Source organism: Mus musculus, chromosome 8 (assembly GCF_000001635.26).
Source record: "Mus musculus strain C57BL/6J chromosome 8, GRCm38.p6 C57BL/6J".
NCBI lineage: Eukaryota > Metazoa > Chordata > Mammalia > Rodentia > Muridae > Mus > Mus musculus.
In genome coordinates, this window is record NC_000074.6 from 83,359,246 (window position 1) to 83,381,209 (window position 21,964).

A 21,964-nucleotide genomic window follows, 5' to 3' on the forward strand; every position below is an offset into this window, starting at 1 on the left:
TAGAAACATTACATATATACCTGGTATAGACCTGGGCCAGCCCTATCTCCAACCCACTCTCCCCTTTTGAAAATTTGAGTAAAACTATAAAGAATTGCGCCTTAGTGCCATAGACTTGGAGGCAGGGAAGTGGACAACATGTATCACATTTCAAAATTCGATTTCTGGGAACTTGTCCTTAGTGTCTCTTAAGTCTGAACACAGTGGCAATGTGGGACCACATGAGTTAGCAAAGAGCACACACCGTACCCATGTGGTTACCCTCCAAATAACCGGCCCAGGAGCTGGGCTGGGCCCCACTCCATCTATAAGATTGGGTGATCCTGTTCTGTACACCGCAGGACATTTGAGGCCAATAGACGCTAATGTGCTTCCCACGGCCGTGCTCAGAGCGATGCTTGGCTCAGAACAAGTGCCGGGCACATAATCACTCTGAGGGGTTTCATTTTAGATGTGTGTAGTTGGGGATATAATTTAAGTGTGGTTGATGTAGTAACGTTCATACTTGGACATATGGAAACTATGTCGTATTTTCTAAGTTTTTAAGTTTTTAAAATAAATGTGTATTAAGCCATGGTGGCATTTCACACTTAAATTCCCTGGAGCAAAAGTGTTACGCTAATAAAGCCATGAGGCACCCTGAGTTTCAGTAATGTCTCTTCTTCTTTTTAGACTGATGAAAGTTATTTAAAATCTGTTGTTCGCATGGTTAAAACCAAGTAAGTACTTTCTGATAAATTTTAACATTAGCCACGCTCGAGTCTTACCTTCTGCTTTTTTCCTGTCCAAATGTATTATTATCTACTTATCATATTCTCTTTAGTGAATCTGGGGCATGGAGATGAGCCTGTGACCTTTTCTAATCTGTGATAAAGTACAGCACCGAAAGTTTGCAGACTGCTTATTAGAATTTATATTTTCTTGCTGTATCTGACTCCATCTGCAGATAGGGAGAAGGCAGAGATGAGCTGATCTAAAGGTAAAAGTAGATGTGCTGGGGCAGATGAGATCAGAAAGCTCATGCCTGCCATAGAATCCACTGGGAAGGCACAGAGGTCCAAAGGGCAGCATGCAAGACTTTTGGAACTTTAAGTGTATTTGGAGCATAGACATCTGAGGTTAAGTAAGGAGGTAAAATTTGCAGTTTCCTTTTGACCAGGGCCAGAAGCTTCAGCACTGAGCTGAGTCTAGCTAACAGGAGTGTATCCAGCAACTATGTATTGTGTTTTGGTTTACCCTACTTAGTAGTTGAAGTGGATAAGGACAAAAGGCCTTCACAAGTTAGAAAAAAGAAAGTATCTGATGTAGAAGAACACTCGGGATTTGCTATATAGTTGCAGAGATAAAGTAACTGGGAGCTACAAAGATGGTTCAGCTGGTGAAAGCAAAACAAAACACTTAAGTGTCTTGTAAACCTGATGACCAGAGTTCAAATCCCACAATAAAACAAAACAAAACAAAACAAAACAAAAAAACAAAGCCATTGGCCGGGCAGCCCATCTGTAATCCAGTGTATGGGAGGCAGAGATGGAATCCCTGAGCAAGCTGACTGGCCAGACTAGCTGAGTTGGTGAGCTCTCTAAGATTACATGGGAGATCGCCCTCAATAATAAGGTAGAGAGAGACCAAAGATGACACCTAAACTCAATCCCTGACCTCTACACACAACATAGGAACATGAATAGATACGTATATATACACATAAAAATCAGTGGCTTCAGAAATTGCTATATTTTGTGGCTGAAAATGAAGACGAAGGAAAGTATGCGAGGGCTGGAGAGACAGCTCAGCTGTTAAGGCAAGGCTCATAACCAAAACTATAAGAAAAGATCGTAGAAAAATGTTACCACGCAGGATTGCAATAAACTAAATCTCTCTCCATCAGTAAGAGAAAATTTTTTGGCCTTTTGTACCTTTGGATTGGGGAGATGTTGTCTGCAGTTTAAACTTCATAGTACCCTCTGCAGTCCAAGCTTGTCTATGAGAGTGGATACTGAAATTCCATGTGACTTTTATTTGCCTCTACTTAGTTCCTATATATGCCTTTAAGTTATATAATTTCATTTTAAAATTAGATACTCTGTTACTTATTTTTAGTCCTTGTTAAACTTAACCCCCTATTCTTTTCTCTTGTACAAGTAGTTTTACTTTCTGAGGAAATATTAGATTTATTTCTTTTGAGTTTTATACCAGAAGATGGGTGTAGCAGCAGACCATATAATCCTAGTACTTTAGGGACAGAGGCAGGAGTACCAGCCATAGTCCAGGGGGCTGTAGAGGCAAGCCAGGCCACGTCTAGCTAGCCATTTAGTTGCCTGCAGAAATTGTGCTGTTGTTGAGTGGGGCTCTTTGTAAATATCCACTAAGAACGTAATTTGATGCAGCAGTTTTCTTGTAGCTACGTCCTTACTGTAACTGTTCGTTCTCTTCTCCTGGCTGTCAAAGGATGCCTCTGGTTGTGACCTTAAGAAAACTCATAGTATCTATAACCCTGTGTGAAATTTGCTTGATATTTTGTATCCTGATTTTTTCATTTTTTATTATTTATTTTCCTGTGTTCATGCATGCCACAGTTTGTGTATGCAGGTCAGTGGACAACTCTGTGGTAACTGGTTCTCTCTTCCACATCAGTGTGGGTTCCAGAGATGGAACTTGGGTCACTGGGCTTTTGGGACAAGGGTCTTTACCCACTGAGCCATCTTGCTGGCCCATATATTTTAGTTTTTTGTTTGTTTGTTTGTTTTGTTTTGTTTTTCGAGACAGGGTTTCTCTATGTAGCCCTGGTTGTCTTAGAACTCACTTTGTAGACCAGGCTAGCCTCGAACTCAGAAATCCACCTGCCTCTGCCTCCCAAATGCTGGGATTAAAGGCATGTACTACCACCGCCCGGCGATATTTTAGTCTTTTAATATGTCTTTCATTAGTTTATAAATACTTGGGTTAGCAAACAGTACTTAAATGTTATATGATCGCAACCTGTGAGGTAGCCCAAATCAATATGTTATATGACATGCATAAAGAAGATATTTTAAGTATTGGCATTAGTTTGGTAAGTTAACTCTATTGGTATTCAACCTTCCTTTACTTCCTTTACTTTATAGATTCAGAAAGCAAGTGCAGTCCGGCGTCTTGGAGGTCATTTCAATACCCACCCTTTTTTATCCTCAAACATTACTGGACAAGAAAACGAAGACGGACTCAGAAAGGTAAGTCAAAGAACGGGATTTGAAAAAGAGAATATCCCAAGGATGTCCTGGAACAGGCATCTGAGAGATGATCAAACTTCAGCATGGGGACGTGGGGAGCCAGGTCGTGGTGGCCTGCAAGGGTTGTCTGTGCATCCCGATCTGAGTCCAGTTCAATGACATTTAGTTGGTAGCATGAAATTAGCCATGGTATCATCCCATGAAAGTAAGCAGAAGCTAGATCCCCATTCTCCCTCCCCATTCTGAATTAGCGCGTAAACACCTGCCAGCACACTGCTAACGGTGTTTTGCTCCTGATCATAGACAACAATGAGCAGAAACACAGTGGAGGTGGTAGGGAAGCCTGGGATTTGAATTCATTGCTCCTAGAAGTTACTCCCAGCTTTTCTACATATTAGTCATTTTAGACGAGTAAATTGGCCTTTTCCCCTTAATTTCCTCAACTTTGCCAATACAGTCAGTGAAATGTTGTAAATGCATATGCTTAGTAGACAAACCAGGCCGTTTGGAAGCTTCGAGAATAAAACCTGACAGTATTTATGGAAGACTGTTAAAAAGTTGAAACCTTTATATGCAGGCAAATGTTTATATATTTCTGGTAATAAGTGTGATATTTTGGGGATGTATTCAGTTGATTTCTCAAAAGTAAATAATAATAAAGAGTAAGGCTTGCCAGAAATGTCTCCCCTGAGAACCTTTTATATGCTCATATCGTGTGCAGTGTGTTTAAATCTCAAGCTACATCAGGGTTTTGTTTGTCCCTAAGCAAGTGTCTCACTCTGTGCTCTGGAAGTTTCCGAGACCTTTGCTTTTCTGCAGCTTTTCTTTCTCAGTCCTCTGCCTTGAAATTCTACACCATAGTTCCCAGGCCCTTCCCATGGTCATGGTTGGCCCAGGCCTGCTCTGGTTCGGATTTCTGCTCAGTCTGTTTTCTCTTAGTCCAATACTCCGTGCTCAGAAGATTCTGTACTTCACATGAGACCAAGGCCAAAGCTTTCCAAATGTCACGGGACACCCTTCCTACTGTAGTTGGTCTCCAGCACCCCTGGCCCCTGACCCCTGGCCCAGCCCTCCCTGCTCTGTAGCTGAGGTGGCAAGCTCCCCCACACTGCAAGCCTGGGCAGCTGAGGTGGCAAGCTCCCCCACACTGCAGGCCTGGGCAGCTGAGGTGGCTAGTTCCCCCACACTGTAGGCCAAGACAGCTGAGGTGACTAGCCCCCCCCCACACACACACACACTGCAGGTCTGGGCGCTGTCTTTCAGCTACAAGTGGCACTCGGGCCCTTTCTGCTCTGCTCTTTCCATCTTGTACAATGATCCTCATTGTCAACATCTTTACCCAACACTTGATCTAACTGCTCTAACTTTCCCAATTCTGTTTGTATTTTCCTAATAGCCTGTGAGACCCCCAGGGCAATAGCTGGCTTGTGTCCTGTTCTGTTCTCCAGAACCTAGCCTAGTGTCCTGTTTGCTGACCAATCCCAATAAGGTTTCTGTATACTTTCATGTGACCAAGAAAGGATATTTAATTTGCTGTTTGTTGTTGTGGTAAAACATTGACCAAAAGCAGCTTAGGGGAGGAAAGGATTATTTAGCATAAAGTTCCACACCACAGACCATCACTGAAGGATCTCAAAGCAGGAGTTTGAAGCAGTAACCAATGACTTCATCTCCAAGTCTTGCTCAGCTACTTTCCTTATACAGCCTAGAACCACTGGCCCGGGGATGGCACTGCCCACAGTGGACTGGGCTCTCCAACACCAATCATTAATCAAGAAAATGCACCTACTATTGCCTATGGGCCAATCTGATGGAGATGATCTCAGCTGAGAGTCTCTCTTTCTAAGCAAGTTCAGTTTTTGTCAAGTTGACAATAAGCAGACCAGCATAAATAGTTGGTACAACTTATATCCACTAGAAATGGCAGAAAGTCATGAAGTCAGCACAGCTGTTTGACACAGCTTCCGCACAGCCGAGCTGAGTGCTGTATTCACTGTCTTTCTGTCTCTCACTTTTAGGTTTTTGTCTCTGTGTGTCACATTCTTGGGAAGTTTCTGTATCATGATTCATTTTGTCTTTCCTGAGAAAATTATGCCTGAATCTTTTTAGGAATGTCCCAAATTTACTGTCCCTTCTGTCTCTAGGGAAATAACTTTATCAGGCCAGATTTGGAAGTCTTATTTACACCCTGGAGATAGTGATAAGCACAGATAGGTGCAAAGCTAGGAACTTCTAAATGAGGTCATGACTCCAGGAATCTTCCTGGGGTATCCTTCAGTCCTAAGCAAACTTAGACAGTATAATTAGAACAGGGTAAACTTGGAGATAGTTGACAAGCTCCAACTGGCCAGGAGAATTGTTGAGTCAAGGCCTCTTTTCACAATATGCCCAGAGCTCTCTTAAAATGTAGTTTAAAGATAGAGTATATCAAAGGCTACAGCCCTGGAGACATAGGACTCAGTTCATAAAATAGATTGAATAAAATGACCTTTCCTACTGAATAGCGTAGATAATGAAATGACATAAAAAAAGGAGTTAGGTATTAGTATTTGCTTTTCATAAAAGACTGGTTCAGATATTTTTTATTTGTCTGGAGCACTTTAAAACTGCAAATACTGCCAGCTTAAAAGTAGGCTGTCATATTTGCATTGGCAGAGACATTCTTTAGATTCTCTAAACTGGAGTTATAGGGCTGATAATAAAAATTAAATCTGTTCTATTTGTACTTTCTAATTGTGACTGAACTTATAAGCCTGCACATGTAATGAAAAATCAAACACATGTCCGGAGACAAAATGATGTAATCTGTACTTCTTGGATAATCACTAGTGTGTCTTTGTTCTGTGGATCCTGTATAAAGAAAGAAGCAACCAGATTGCTAGTTTGTCAGAGCTTATCTACTTATCTCCTCTATGGGGACCCTATGAACTGCCAGGGGCTGGCCCCTGGAAGATAGTAACTTTATTACCTAAGTAAAAATTTAGCTAAAATGCAAAATACATACTCTGTGCTTGTTCTAGTGTAGCAGAGGCAGGTACTGCCCACTCAATGAAGATGAGAGGCTCTTTAGTATAATTTTAATATAGATATATTTACTTTTATTTACTTTTTGTATTGTTTTATCAGAAAATGTAAGCTATTTAATTACTGAAATATGCTGGTAAGTTAATCTGCTATAATGAACATTAACCGATTGTCTTGTTTACTTTTAGTTGGCAAATAAAACAAGTATTGGACTTCTGTATTCTGATGCTGTATGCCCAGCCCAAGGCCACGTATTATTTACAGGTGAAAACTTGGTGCGCTGTGCTTTAAACAGAAGTAACCCCTCTTTCTGCCCCTTCTTTGTTTGCTTTCATCCTGAGTTGCTCTGCCTTAGTCTGTAGCCAAGCAAATAGAACATATTTATAAAATCAATATGCCCAAAGGAAGCTTAAGATGGAGTATATATTTGTCTTCTTGCTGTGTTTACTGTAACAGAGGATATTAAAGTTAATGGGCACAAGCTGTAAAGAAAATTAGAGCTACTGAGAGGAATTAGAAATCCCCCTGTGTTCATGCCTGAACCCACAGGCTCACAAACAGAAGCCCTTATTACAGGTCTTGCTGTGGAGCTACCCAGATGTCGACCACACCCTTCCTCTCACTTTGTGAGTGGCACAGTTCCATGCTGCCTTTGTACAGTGCAGAAATGAGTCCATCCTGGGTATGCATCTCCTTCCCGTCACTTCCAATTGTCAAACAACAATGACTCGGGTCCCATAATAAGCATGTGCCTCACTACAAAGAAATGTTTGCACTTGTGATGCTTTCAGAATTACCAGTGGAGGGCCAGGAAAAAGCTAGAGAAAGGCCAAAAGCCAGCTCTTCCCTAAGACTGCAAGAAAAACAAATCCTTTTCCTCCATAGTCAGTGGTGCAGTAAAGGAACACCAGGTGCAGCCCGAGTTCCTTCCGTTCCAGAGCAACAGTTCTGTTTTGTGCCCTCCTGATGCAGGACACTGCTGAGTTTAAGGATCTCATGTCGTGTGTGTAAAGTCAAGAAAGAGCTCTCATGCTCCCCTCTTTCCTAGGGAAGCCTCCGTTTAAGGATCCCAGCCTCATTCTTCTCAACACTGAAGTGTGAGTGGGAATGGAGCTCCTTCCTTCATCTCAGCCAAGAACCATGGTAGCCACAGACAGAAACACTGCAGCATTATCATCTTATGGTAGCTACAGACAGAAACACTGCAGCATTATCTCATGGTAGCTACAGACAGAAACACTGCAGCATTATCATCTTATGGTAGCTACAGACAGAAACACTGCAGCATTATCTCATGGTAGCTACAGACAGAAACACTGCAGCATTATCTCATGGTAGCTACAGACAGAAATACTGCAGCATTATCTCATGGTAGCTACAGACAGAAACACTGCAGCATTATCTCATGGTAGCTACAGACAGAAATACTGCAGCATTATCTCATGGTAGCTACAGACAGAAATACTGCAGCATTATCTCATGGTAGCTACAGACAGAAACACTGCAGCATTATCTCATGGTAGCTACAGACAGAAATACTGCAGCATTATCTCATGGTAACTACAGACAGAAACACTGCAGCATTATCATCTTATGGTAGCTACAGACAGAAATACTGCAGCATTATCTCATGGTAGCTACAGACAGAAATACTGCAGCATTATCTCATGGTAGCTACAGACAGAAACACTGCAGCATTATCTCATGGTAGCTACAGACAGAAATACTGCAGCATTATCTCATGGTAACTACAGACAGAAACACTGCAGCATTATCATCTTATGGTAGCTACAGACAGAAATACTGCAGCATTATCTCATGGTAGCTACAGACAGAAATACTGCAGCATTATCTCATGGTAGCTACAGACAGAAACACTGCAGCATTATCTCATGGTAGCTACAGACAGAAATACTGCAGCATTATCTTATGGTAGCCACAGACAGAAATACTGCAGCATTATCTTGGGCACAGAGCAAGTTTATTTGTCAACCTCTTGATGTTTGAGCTTCTGCTCTAAGTTACCATGTCCTAGTCCTTAGATGTATGGTATCAAGAACTTTGGAGTGTATCTTAGTCCTGAAGACAGAGTCCTAGGGACTGAGATTAATGGTTTCATACAGAAGGCTTCTTCACTCTGTCAGAGAACACAGTAAACATCTCCATGAAGACTGGGCATCATCAGACCCCAAGTCCACTAACACATGCATCCGGGACTCCCTAGATTCCAGAACCACTAGAAGCAATCAGCTTTACTGTTGTGTGTAAGCCAGTCTGGGAATCTTGTTATAAAACCAGAATGGACTATGATAATCTCAAATTAGATGCTGAAATGTTGATGAAAATTAAAATGGATTCACACGAGTCTCAAAGAGACTTGAGTAGAAGGTCAGCCCTTAGAAGAAAAAGAAGAGAGGGTTTCATTAATCTCATAACTAGAGAATGAAATTTGACTAACTGTAAATAGCCTTAGTGAATTAAACTAAAGATTATCATCTCATCCAAGACATTTTCAGTGAATTCTAGCCAAAGTACTGTTTGTCTTTGAGATAAAATTTAATGGTATCATTTGGAGGTATTAATGCTTTTTTTAATTTGGCTTTTTTTCTCTAGCTAGAAGATGATATCGTAGCAAAAAAGATGTATTTTACAAAAATGAAAGATTTTGTAAATAGTCTCACTTCAAAAAATTGGTTTTTTATTGAGTTTTCAGTCCTTGGATTTATAGGTAAGCCACAGTCTATCATGGAGATCACACTGACTCAAGCTCTCCTTTCCCCTTTCATTATTTACTTATGTATTTATGTATTTATTTATTTTCTTACTAAGACAGGCTCTTTTTATGTAGCTCAGGTTGGCCACAAACTCTTGTCCAGGCTGGACCTCAAAACATTAATCCTTCTGCCTCATTCCCAGACACTAGGATTATAGGTGCATGCCACCATCCTCCGCTTAGAGTAAAGGTTTGCTTTCCTGTCTGTCTCTCTGTCTGTCTGTCTGTCTGGGTTATCATATTTTGATCACTTTTTTCTAGTAGACACCATAAATGAGCAAATTAACACACATTATACAAACATAAAATTGGGCGCTATGAGTATGCACCTGTTCCGTCACGAGGATGTAGTATCCCTTTCATGGACAGGAATGCTGATGCGACAGGGTCCAGCCTGAGTTGGACAGTGTGTGCCCAGCACAGATTGCAAGTTCAATCTCAATACCTCAACCAACAAACTGGCCAATTAAAAAAGCCAGCTGACTCTCAGGGAACTAGAGTTTCAAGGAAAGTATTTCAGGACTAGGGTACTTGAGTATCTGATCTCCAATATGTCCAAGTTGCTACTCTTAATTTCCTGTAACATTTGAGTTCTCACGATGTTACACTTCACTGCTAAATGAGAGGACAGCCCTGCTCTCAGAATGCCTGCTCCTCTGAATGTGACAGACAACACTTATGCGGTATGTCCACTCATGAGTCTGCTTTCCTCCACAGGGAAACTCTTTCGATCGAAGGACCTCACTGACTTTGTGCATTTTTTCCTGATGTTCTATGAGACAAAGCCCATAGATATACTTTTAGATGACATTTTCCTGATCCGGGTGTGCATCTCAGGGGAGCCTGTTGTAAGTGTCCCTGGTGGGGGTGCACAGATGGGGAGAGCCTGTTGTGGATGCTTGACTTAGTTAGGGTTTTACTGCTGGGAACAGACACCATGACCAAAGCAACTCTTTTTTTTTTTTTTTTTTTTTTTTTTTGGCTTTTCAAGACAGGGTTTCTCTGTATAGCCTTGACTGTCCTGGAACTCACTTTGTAGACCAGGCTGTCCTCGAACTCAGAAATCCACCTGCCTCTGCCTCCCAAGTGCTGGGATTAAAGGCATACGCCACTACCTCCCTCCAAGGCAACTCTTATAAGGACATTTAATTGGGACTGGCTTACAGGTTCAGAGGTTCAGTCCATTATCATCAAGGCAAGAGCATGGCAGCCCCCAGGCAGGCATGGTATAGGAGGAGCTGAGAGTTCTACATTTTGTTCCAAAGGCAAACAGGAGAAGACTGTCTTGGCAGCTAGGATGTGGGTATTAAAGACTACACCCATAGTGACACGCCCACTCCAACAAAGCCACACCTCCTAATAGTGCCACTCCCTGGGCCAAGTTTACACAGACCGCCACAGTACCTGTACAGAAACACCAGACAGGCTGAGAAAACATCTGTCACACGATCACTGTAATATGTTACCAAAAATCAATGATCTGGTGAACACAGCAGAATGTTAAACTTCTGTGTCCTAAATTTTGCTGACATTTCATAATATTCAATGAAATGAGGATCCAAAATAATGCTGGGAAAAGTCAGGACACAGAGACAAAACAAAACAAAAACTCAGCCCCTAAAACAATAGCAAAAAGAATAGAGGTAAACAAACAGAAAAATAGTAAGACATAAATCTAAACATTTCAATATTTCCATTAAGCAGAAATTGTCAAAATGCACTGAAACAGATGATCAGAATAGATTTTTTTTAAAAAAATAAATGTTACATCTTTTCTGTCCAAAATGTAGGGTGCAGATTAAAAGTCATAGATGGGAACCAGGCATACCAGGCATAGTTGGTAGCGCCCCCACAGTTTCTATAGCAGACCCCAGAGCAACAGAAAACAGTTTGGGGATACTGCTACAGATAGTCAGGTGTCCTGGATGGTTCCACAGGGTCTACCAGACTTCAGTTTCAAGAGAGATATATCTTGATAAGTTACAAATCTGATAAATTGAAAAGGAAGATCAAAGGTACCAGCCTTAGAATGAGAAAATATGGGGTCTCAGACCTTATAGGACAATGGATTCTACAATCGCATGCATGTAATCTCATCACCTTAGAAAGAAAATGGCCTCTCATCAAGCCTCACACAACGCCAAACCTCATCCACAATGCAGCGGACAACCCGAATAAGCTGACAGAAATTCAGTGAATAGCTAAAAGCCCTCTGAGAAAGAAATGTGCAAGTCCAGGTGTTTTCATAAGTGATTTCTATCTAAACATTTAGAGAATAAATAATACCAATATGATGAGTTTTATGTTCTTCCACTTTTTTAAAACAGATCTTGCCTCGGGTCTATTTGTAAAAGCTGCATAGGGCACCGACCACCTGCAACTATCGTGTAGGTGTCCTACTCTGGTCTGTCTGTCTTCATAGTGGCAGATAGAAACCTGGACTATGAGACCTTCCCAGGGACCTGGGCACCTCTGGGAGCCTGAGTCAGAGCTATACTATCAGCCTTGGTTTGAACATTGGGCATTGGGTGACAGAGACTGAAACCCTTGGCCATGCACCCTGAATTCTGCTTCCAAAGCTGGTGATGAGTGGTAAAAGCCGGATGGTGGAGTTTGCCTTGGGGCCCTCTAGCACTTCAGGCTTACCCAGTTGCCTTAGGCTTTACCAGGGCCTTAATGAAAGACTCTGTGCATGGGCTCACTGCCTTTGCATTGTCTGCCAACCTCATGTTCCTCAGGACCCCTTAAGAGATTGCTATCTTTGTGACCCGGGTTTCTCGATACTATTTCTGAGCCATTTTTGAGATTGGTTGTATGTGGTGTGGTTCTTGGACTTGGCCATGTCTGCACAGTTAACTCATGGCTCCCAAAGCACCTGGGATTTTTTGAGTGATGTGTTGAGTACTAGACCAAGGCCTCACTTGTGCCCAGCAAGCCCCAGAGTTTTAGAGAACTGGATAAGAGGAGTTGCATCCAGCATGAGCTGGACATGAAACCCAAAGAACATACAGAAAGAAACAGAGCATACCAGCACTTGGAGGGTCAAGGCAGGAAGATCATGACTTGGAGCCAATCTGGGCTACAGAATGAGGATGAGATCAATCTGAGATACACAGTCAAAGACACACACATACACACAGACACATACACACACAGAGACACACACACAGACACACACACACAGTGATGGTAGAGAACCAAGATAAAAATGGTAAATCCCTCATGAACATAGATAAAAAAGTCTCCAACGAAATGGCAAAAACAAAATGGTGAATTTAAAAGGATCCTAAGAACAGTAAGTGTGGTAGAAAGTGGTACTGGGGCCCTGTGAAGATGCCCACTTTCCTTTCCTTTCCTCAGAGGAGCTGTTTGCAGCGAAAGAAGGGATTTCGAATTCAGTACAGACCATCTCTGTTCCAGCATGTGGGCACTCAGTCATCATTTCCAGGACGAGAACAGCACCTCAAGGTAAGATTCTGAAATGGAACTTGGGTGACATACCCTCAATGAACTTAGAAACCTTTAGAAAAGAGGAGGAAACATGAGGCACACTATGACCCTGTCATCGGTGACCCTTCTCTGTTATGGAGTTTATAGATGTACCAACCACCGTCTAAGAACCTGTCATCTACCGCAGTAAAAATAATTTGGTGTAGATAAATTTATTCTTTTTAGCTGTGTGGTCCAAACAGACTTAGCAAGTGTTTGGAGGAAAATACAGCAGCTGTCACTATTTTAGTCTAAAAATCAAAACTATTGGAAGACCATTTCAGAACTGGAAAGTCCTTGTAAATGTAATTGGAATTTTTATTTAAGTCACTATTGGTTAGGTTAAAAAAATCAGTATCATTTAGTGTTTAGTCATTCTTAAATTTTACATCATCTATGGAAACAGTGTTATTGTCTCTGTGACAGAATGCCTGAGACAGTCAACTTAACATGCAGGAAAGATGTATTTCAGGTCCCAGTTCCAGAAGGCTCAGCCTGGCCTTGCTCACCCCTCTTGCTTTGGGTTTGTGGTAGTGCAATGCATCATGATGTAAACACAGGGCAGAGAGTCTGAGCATACAAAGGGGTGGAGTCACAAGGGCACCCCCCCCCCAGGAACCCAAATTCCTCCCCTTGGGTTCCGTTTTTTAAATGCTTTACCACTCTAGCAGTGGCAGAAGCCTATAGGGAATGCTTACCCAAACCACAGTGACATGGTGAAGAAGAAACAGTTCAGGTTTTATCCCAGTGACTGCAGGGTGGTTATATGACCCTGGGAAGTCCCACACTCCTCTTAGCTTAGCTTACTTCTATAAAATCAGGAATTTAAATCATCCAGAAGGCTGCTTCTACCACTGAAATATCATTGTCATCATCACACAAAAACAAAATAAAATGATTAGATGGATTTTTTTTTTGTCAACCAAAATGGAAGTGCACACATCTATCTGGCCATTTTTCAAGCCTTCCCTTCTCTCTCTCTTGCACTGCATCCCATTTAACTGTGCTTCCCCCACGGCAGCGATGATGTGGTAGGCTCTGTCAATGTTGGGTGCCAGCTGTCAGGGAAGGTACAATCTAAGAAAAAGATCAGACAAAGAATATCCTGAAACAACCAAAATTATCTGCTGGGAATCTGAATGCATACTGTAACGGCACCATCATATATATAAAACAATGCAGCAGATGCACAGAAAAAAATCTGTCTCTGCAATCTCATCACTGGGGTAATGGCACCCCCCCCCACACACCCTATGTTACATATTTTGCCTGGCATGTTGGTTTGAATGTGTTTGGTCCAGAGAGTGGCAGCATTTGGAGGTGTGGCCTTGTTGGAGTAGGTGTGGCCTTGATGGAGGAAGTTTACCACTGTGGGGGTGGCTTTAAGATACTCTTCCTAACTGCGTGGAAGCCAGTCTTCTCCTGTATGTCTTTGGGTCAAGAAGAACTCTTGGCTCCTCCAGCACCATGTCTGCCTGGATGCTGTCATGTTCCTACCTTGATGATAATGGACTGAACCTCTGAACTTGTAAGCCAGCCCCAATTAAATGCTGTCCTTTATAAGAGTTACCTTGGTCACGGTGTCTATTCACAGCAGTAAAACCCTAAATAAGAAAAAAAGTAGGTACCAGGGACTAGAGTATTGCCATAATAGGCCTGACCATATTTTTGTGGATTTTTGGGGACTTAGGATTTGGAAAGCCATAAAATGCTTTAAGTGGGACTGAATGGGCCATTCTAGTAGGAATATGGATGACATTGGTGATGAGAGTGATTTGAACTCTGGAGACTGTTCTTATGTTTTGGTGAAGAATGTTCCTGCTTTCAGGCCTTGTCTTGAGAGTCTGACTGAGGCTAAGATAAAGAGATTTATATTAATTGAATTGACAAAGGAGGTCTCAAAAAAGCCCAGCATAGACTTTGTCCTCTGGTTTGCTCTCATGAAGAGCGTTTTAATCAAGCACAGCAAGCTTAGAAAGGAAAAATACAAAATATATGGTTCAAAGAGTGAAGAGGCACCAGGAAGAGGAATGGACCTAAATCCTGTATTGTCATGAGCCAAAGAGTAGATTCTAAAAAAATTAGCAGGTGATCTTCCTGAGATGGGTCCACCTTGGATTAAAATCTATGACCAATTTGCTCTAATAGGCAAGGCCCAGGAGAAATCCATTTTGGGAAAGATTCCTGCTATTTATATGCCTTTTCTTTTATTATATATAACAACCACTAGGTGTTAGCCCACCCTTTTGAGCTAGATCTCTCTAGAACAATGAAGATGTGCTGTCCTGTAGTGATGCTGTATAGAGAAATAGATGATTCCTTAATCCTATAAGAATTCATAAAATTATAGTAATTATTAAGCTCTTTTATGACATTGTTATTAAATCCTTTCTGATGTCAAACTGCAATGAGAACTCTGCCAGTCTTTAGTGTCATGAGTTGATTGCTTCTGAGATAGCAAGCAGGCACCTACTACTCAGAGCACATCCCAAGAGGTTGTAAAACCATTAACCAAAGGTCATAAAAGGGAACTAACAAGAGGTGCTAGAAGAGAAGATAAAATATTGACTGAGTTTATCTAAACAAAACTTCACTAATAAGTTAGTTATGGTTTTTAACTCTCCATGAACCTGCAGAGCTGGTGACAGGGGATGAATGTTTAACCCAATAATTGTTCCTAATGGATATGCATGTAAACATTCTCTGTTGTAAACTTCTTCAATTTATGATTTGAATTTATGTGTAAACTTATGGTGAACTTTTTACCAAGTGATCACATATTCTGAAAGATATGTAAGTGCTGAGGACAAAGAAAGGAGACAGAACTAAGGAGAGCTTTTCACTGAAGTAAAAGCATTGGGAGCAAGAGTGTTGTTACATCAGAGCAGGAGGAGAGAGCAAGATTAGAAGGCGAATGTAGAGTGGAATAACTTAGAAACTATAAGGCAACTTAAAAAGAGTAATCTGCAGAATGCAGAGGGAAAGAGGCAAAAGAAGAAGCTGCAGAGAGCAGAAGGAGCAGGCAGGCTTCTCCTTACCATGGGACAGAACAGATCTTTTAATAGCAAGGTAGACTTAGTCTTACTAAAGAGAACAAAGCTTTTTACATTCTTGGATTTAATTCATTTAGCAGTAAAATGGTAGAAGCCTTTTCTTTCTCTGTGCAATAGTGATTGGAGCTCATTTTTCATCCAGAATGAGTGAGTTCTTTCTGCACTGGCACTTGGTCTTTTGTTCCATATACATATGTAAGTATGGTTGTGTGTGTGTAAGTATATAATTATGAGATTGCATGAAAGTTGGGCCCAACTGGATCAAATGGAGATTTGTGAATGTATAAGCATGAATCTGTATATGAATTTATGTGAGTTTAATCCATTTTTGCTTATGTAAAAGTTCTTCCTTCTGTGGTTGTGATTCTCTTCTCCTGGTTTAAACTTACCCCTAGCCTGACAAGAGAGAGGCATCTGGACAAGAGGGAGGAGGCTTTAGCAATTGATCCTTTACTTAATCCCCTGATGTTTTAAGATGAGGTTCTAGATAACAGAGACTGGAGTTTCTGGCCTCAAAGGGACTCAGGCAGGTCAGCTACAGTAGCAAAGTGGCTTAGACTTAGATAGGTGTACTGGCTCGTTTTCTCAATTAGTGATCAAGGGGGAAAGGCCCCTTGTGGGTGGTGCCATCTCTGGGCTGGTAGTCTTGGTTCTATAAGAGAGCAGGCTGAGCAAGCCAGGGGAAGCAAACCAGTAAGGAACATCCCTCCATGGCTTCTGCATCAGCTCCTGCTTCCTGACCTGCTTGAGTTCCAGTCCTGACTTCCTTGGTGATGAACAGCAGTATGGAAGTGTAAGCTGAATAAACCCTTTCCTCCCCAACTTGCTTCTTGGTCATGATGTTTGTGTAGGAATAGAAACCCGAACTAAGACAAATTGGTACCAGCACAGTGGGGTATTCCTGTGACAGCCTGATCATGTTTTGGGGAGGACTGTGGAAGGACTTTGGAACTTTGGGCCAGAAGATCCATTTGGTGTTAAGAGCTCTGTGAAGTGTTGTGTAGGAGCGTGGAAGATAATGTTGAGAACAATGCAGAAAATGGAGGGCTGGCTTGTGAAATTTCAGAGGGAAAAATTAAAGGCTCTTTTCAGGGCCATTGCTATTTTGGATTGTGAAGATCCTGTGGTTCTGGTTAGCTGGGGCTGAAGAATCAGCTGTGATTAACAAGATACCAGAACTACTACAGCAAAACCTTTGCATTACTGGGACTATTGATGCTGGTTAGCTGGAGCTAAGAAATTAGCGGTAATTAAGAAGAGACCAGCATCATTGAGGTGACATCTTCTGGGAAGAGTTTTTTGAGAGCACAGAGGCTGTGTTCCAGAGATAACCAAGGTTGTACCTCATGTTACAGTGGGACTTGGTAATGTGTAAGAGTCACCCAGGTGGTACTGGTTTTGAAGGCATGAAGGGGTCACGCAGAGCAGCTGAGGCTTGGCACTATGAGAGGCCATGGAAGGACATTGGTGAAGGTGCAGCCTCAGTTGCAATTGATGGCCCGGGACTGAAGGGGTCATGCAAAGGATTTGAGGCTTAGCACCATGAAGAGAGCCTATGAGAGGCTATTGTTAAAGCCAAGTTATAGTGGAAGACAGCAGCATTTTGGAGATGCCAGTACTGTGAGATGACTACCAAGAACAGCAGCAGCAGTGGAGTACAGGCGGCTGGAGCCTAGAAGACAACATGTATGCTACAAAGGGCATGGCTGGAGAAGTGACCCAGGCCCCTGGAGGAACCCAGAAGATCGTGAGTTGGATCCCAGACACTGGATAGTTGGAGATTAAATTTTGCTTTTGATTGTGACTGTGCCCTGCTATTTTTCCCTCTCGAAGGAAGTTTTTTAGTGAAGCCCATAGTTAAGAGACTTTGGATTTTAAAGTACTTTGTATTTTAAAAGATACTGGATATTTTAAAAGGATTGAACTTTTAATATGTAAAGACTGTGGGACTTTTAAAGTTATTTAGATCTTGGGGATGAATAAGAACTAAGGGTTGAGGCTTACTAGTGATGGGTTTGTGTATCAAGTTGACAAGAGGTCAATTGTACTGGCTAGTTTTGTGTCAACTTGACACAGCTGGAGTTATCACAGAGAAAGGAGCTTCAGTTGAGGAAATGCCTCCATGAGATCCAGCTGCAAGGCATTTTCTCAATTAGTGATTGTGGGTGGTGCCATCTCTGGAATGGTAGTCTTGGTTCTATAAGAGAGCAGGCTGAGCAAGCCAGGGGAAGCAAGCCAGTAAGGAACATCCCTCCATGGCTTCTGCATCAGCTCCTGCTTCCCAACCTGCTTGAGTTCCAGTCCTGACTTCCTTGGTGATGAACAACAGTGTAGAAGTGTAAGCTGAATAAGCCCTTTCCTCCCTAACATGCTTCTTGGTCATGATGTTTTGTGCAGGAATAGAAACCCTGACTAAGACAATAGGTAAACATTTTATTATTATACAGCAACCCTAGATATCTTGTAAGACCAAGTCTTACCCCCACCTATGCTCTTCCCCCTCTGATGCCTCAGGAAGAACCAAGAACAAGAAAGAGCAGCTGGGGCTAGCCCCTCCACTGTGTTCAAAGATAGTAAATGAAGGTAAGAAAGTGGTGACCTTGGGGAAAGATCCCTTCCAGATAACTTGTGCATTTGCAATTGTATGAGGCATTATTATTACCTGGTCTGAAATGAACTACAATCCAGGAATCTGGGGCACATTTATGATGCAGATCTTGAGGCTGAAAGATACAGGCTTTTAATCTGGATCTTGAGAAATAGTGGCCATGAAAAGGTTAGGCCCAGGAAAAGTGGCACATGTCTTTAATTCCAGGGGACAGTGGTAAGCAGATCTCTGAGTTCAAAGTCAGTCGACAGAGCAAGTTCCAGGACAGCCAAGTTTAGGCAGCAAATGAAATCGTCGAAAACAAAAATTTGGTGAAGATGTAATTGAACAAGAAGGCCATATTTCAGCCTCTGTGTTCCAGAGATATCCAAGGTTGTACCTTGTGCTGCAGCTGGGTTGATTATGTGTAAAAATCACCCAGGTGGTACTAGATTTGAAGGCATGAAAGGGTCAGGGAGAGCACCTGAGCCTTGGCACTGTGAGAGGCCATGGAAGGCCATTGGTGAAGGTACAGCCTCAGTTGCAGTTGACATCCAAGACTGAAGGGGTCATGAAAAGAAGTTGAGGCTTGGCACCATGAAGACAGCCAGCCTGTGAGAGGTTGTTGGTGAAGCCTAGTTGAAGCAGAAAACCCCCAGCACATTGGAGATGCCAGTATACCATGGGATGACCACTAAGAACAGCCCAACAGTGGAGTGGAGTCAACCTGAGTTTAGAGTGCTACAGAGGGCAGAGCTGTAGAAGTGACCCAAGTCCTTTAGAGGCCAGAAGATCATGTGTGGATCCTAGACATTGAAACAAGAAGCTGGAACATTGAAGTTGCCTTGGAGACCCCAAGATGTTAGAGATGCCATAGGAGTGTGATACCTACCAAGGAAAGCACTATCAGGGAGTAGAATCAGCCAAAGAGAAAGAAGTTTGCTGCAGTCAACAAAGATGAAAGAGTTGGAGATCTGGAGGGAGCTTTGACATCAGCCATGAAGACACAGAGTTTGGAGTTTGCCCAGGTGGTTTTTGGTCTTGCTTTGGTCCAGTAGTTCCTCACCATGACATTTTTCAATGACAAGGTATATCCTGTGATGTTGGAAGTATGTGATGTGCTTTTTGATTTTGATTTTATAGGGGATGATTAAGTGATTGGGTGAAACTCAGAAGAGACTTTGAACTTTGGACTATTAACATTGTTGAGACTGTTATAGACTGTGGGGACCTTTAAATATGTACTAAATGTATTTTTCATTATGCTATATTTAGGTATGTCTCCCATAGACTCATGTGTTTGAATACGCCTATGGAAGCCAGGGAGTGGAATGTGTGTTTTGAATATGTTTGATCCAAGGAGTGGCACTGTTCGGAGGTGTGGCCTTGTTGGAGGAAGCTTGTCATTATGAAAGTGGTTTTTGAGACCCTCTTCCTAGCTGCCTGGAAGACAGTCTTCTCCTGGCTGCCTTTGTATCAATATGTAGAACTCTTGGCTCCTCCAGCATCACGCCTGCCTGGATGCTGCCATGCTTCCTGCCATGATGATAATGGACTAAACTTCTGAACCTTTAAGCCAGCCACAATTAGATGTTGTCCTTTGTAAGAGCTGCCTTGGTTATGATGTCCCTTCACAGCAATGAAACCCTAAGTAAGACCTGGTAAGATATTTAATCAAATCTTGGTTAGTTCATGACTGATTAAAATGAATGGATATATAATATCTCATAATTAGCTATCATAACTTTGGCATTTTTATCTTATGTTTCAAAGAACATAAAATAGACATAAGTAAACGTTTAACCCTCTACTAAGTGTGGTTATATTAATTTTTTATTTTACATTTCTAACAGGATAATTATTACTAGGATTTCTTAAATTTTACAACTTCTTTAAAAATTACCAGACTCATTTTTGGAAAAAAGGCACAGCAAATATCAAATTTTCTCAACTAATACTAAAGAAGAGACTACATTATTTATTTTTTAAATTAAGCCTTCAATAATAAAGTGAGTATACAAATTTGATCTGTCTGTACTATTATCAGAGGGTGTTGAGTCTCACATTGTAGAAAGATCTTGTGTCTTATTTGGGCTTAAATTTGTTATTAGAGTTCCCTTAATGCTTATTACTTAAGAGTTCCAAGACTTTTATGTGAAGTAAGCTCCCAAATCTCACTGAGTGTGATGCTTAGCACAAGACTTTTACATTTACGACAGGGCTACACTACAGTTTTATTAAGAAAATAATTTCATCTCTGGTCACCTAGCTCATAGCACACACACACACACACACACACACACACACACACACACATCCTTTTAAGATGAACCTTAGTTTTAAAATTGTTTGAAATTTGACTAGACCTTAAAATTTAATAAATGCTTTATAGTATATTTAAAACAGAACCTTTTTGTGTTGATAGAATGGTAATTTTTTAGAATTGCTACAAAATACTCCAAAGGTAACTGCCTTTCAGTTGGTGGGCAAGCAGAGTGCTTTTGTATAATTTGCTAATGTTGTGTTTGTGTGAAAGTTGTCCTAGTTCTTATGCAGTGTGCTGCACATGCATGCGGCCAGACTGTTTCATTGACTTTGAATTTCAGTGAAGCTATGATTTTATTGTTGTTTGAGACAAGGACTCACCATAGAGTACAGGCAGGCTTCAAACTCCAATCCCTCTGTCTCATTGTCCAGAGGGCTGGGATTGCAGGTGGGTATCATCTCACGCTGCTGACAATCAGTATGATTTTGCTTTTTATTGACTTTTGTTATTTTTCCTCTGTGAACGGGTGGGGGTGGGCTGGGTGTGTGCACAAGTACTGAAGCCTGAGGACCCTCCAGAGCAGGACACACCCATGGCTGTGGCTTTGAGTCGAGTCCTCAGATGTGAGTGCTGGGACTTACACTCAGGTTCCCTGGAACAGCACTCTTCACTCTTTACTGCTGAGTCATGTCTGCAGCCCAACATAACTTCTGAATATATGTGCTGTGTACTTTATAGTGGCTGCTGTGGCGTCTGACCAGCAGCATGTGAAGGAAGGGAAGGATCTCCCATGGAAGGCGTGAGCTGAGCAGTTACTTAAGGTTCTGTCCTTGGCCTTTATTAAAGAACTGTGTACATTATTTTTTGTCTTTTCATCAAAACTACCAGTTAATCTTTCTCTTTTCTTTTATATGTAAATATATATATACATGTATGTATATACATATACAAATATATATCTCCAAAGGAAAATGACATGTAACTTTCCCTTAGAATGTAGGGGTGGAAAAAACTCCCCCCCCCCAAAGTGGTCAAAATTCTTTTCCCACTGTGGCCTATTTTTCCTGCAATTACACACAAAATTCAAAATTATTTTCATGTGAAATGAAATAACTAAATTATTTTATACTTATAGCTAAAATTTTATGCTTCATTAAATTTTATATCTAACCTCTGACTTTCATAATTTATTAAAAAAGAATTATCCATGCATGTTTTCACTCTTTGTTACTCTGACACTTCTATAGATTATTTACTTTTTAATTTATAAAAATAAAATAAAGTAAAATGTGGTTTTCCTATCTTATTTTTCTTTTGAGGGGCTTTAGTTAGCATACTAAGTGATGGGTTTATTAGGACATTTTATGCAGATTTTCTTGGTCTCCCTCCCCTCCACACTTCCTCCCAGCCCCTGCCCTGACCCTGCTATTCTTCCCTCCCCTTTTTCCCCTGTCCCAGCTCTTGCTGTCACCTGCTCTCTGCTCAGAATGGCCCCTGCCCTCCTCATGGTCTCCCTTCTAGTTTAGTGACATACATGCAAGTTGCTCTCAGGCAGCCCACAGCCTT

At 41.5% G+C, this 21,964-nt stretch overlaps 1 protein-coding gene across 2 annotated transcripts in view; it reads left to right on the top strand.

The window, feature by feature from the left end:
* The window catches only part of Mgat4d (MGAT4 family, member C), a 30,931-nt gene extending 10,774 nt beyond the window's left edge, over positions 1–20,157 (top strand). The window contains exons 5-11 of one of the 2 annotated variants that reach the window (NM_026233.2): positions 673–719; positions 3,102–3,206; positions 6,419–6,494; positions 8,844–8,958; positions 9,721–9,851; positions 12,364–12,471; positions 19,986–20,157. In NM_026233.2, the coding sequence (NP_080509.2) occupies positions 673–719; positions 3,102–3,206; positions 6,419–6,494; positions 8,844–8,958; positions 9,721–9,851; positions 12,364–12,471; positions 19,986–20,000 (597 nt within the window). In that variant the 3' untranslated portion in view covers positions 20,001–20,157. The remainder of the gene's footprint in view (positions 1–672; positions 720–3,101; positions 3,207–6,418; positions 6,495–8,843; positions 8,959–9,720; positions 9,852–12,363; positions 12,472–19,985) is intronic. The other variant, XM_017312946.1, reaches the window with a different exon arrangement.
* The last annotated feature ends 1,807 nt before the right edge of the window (positions 20,158–21,964 follow it).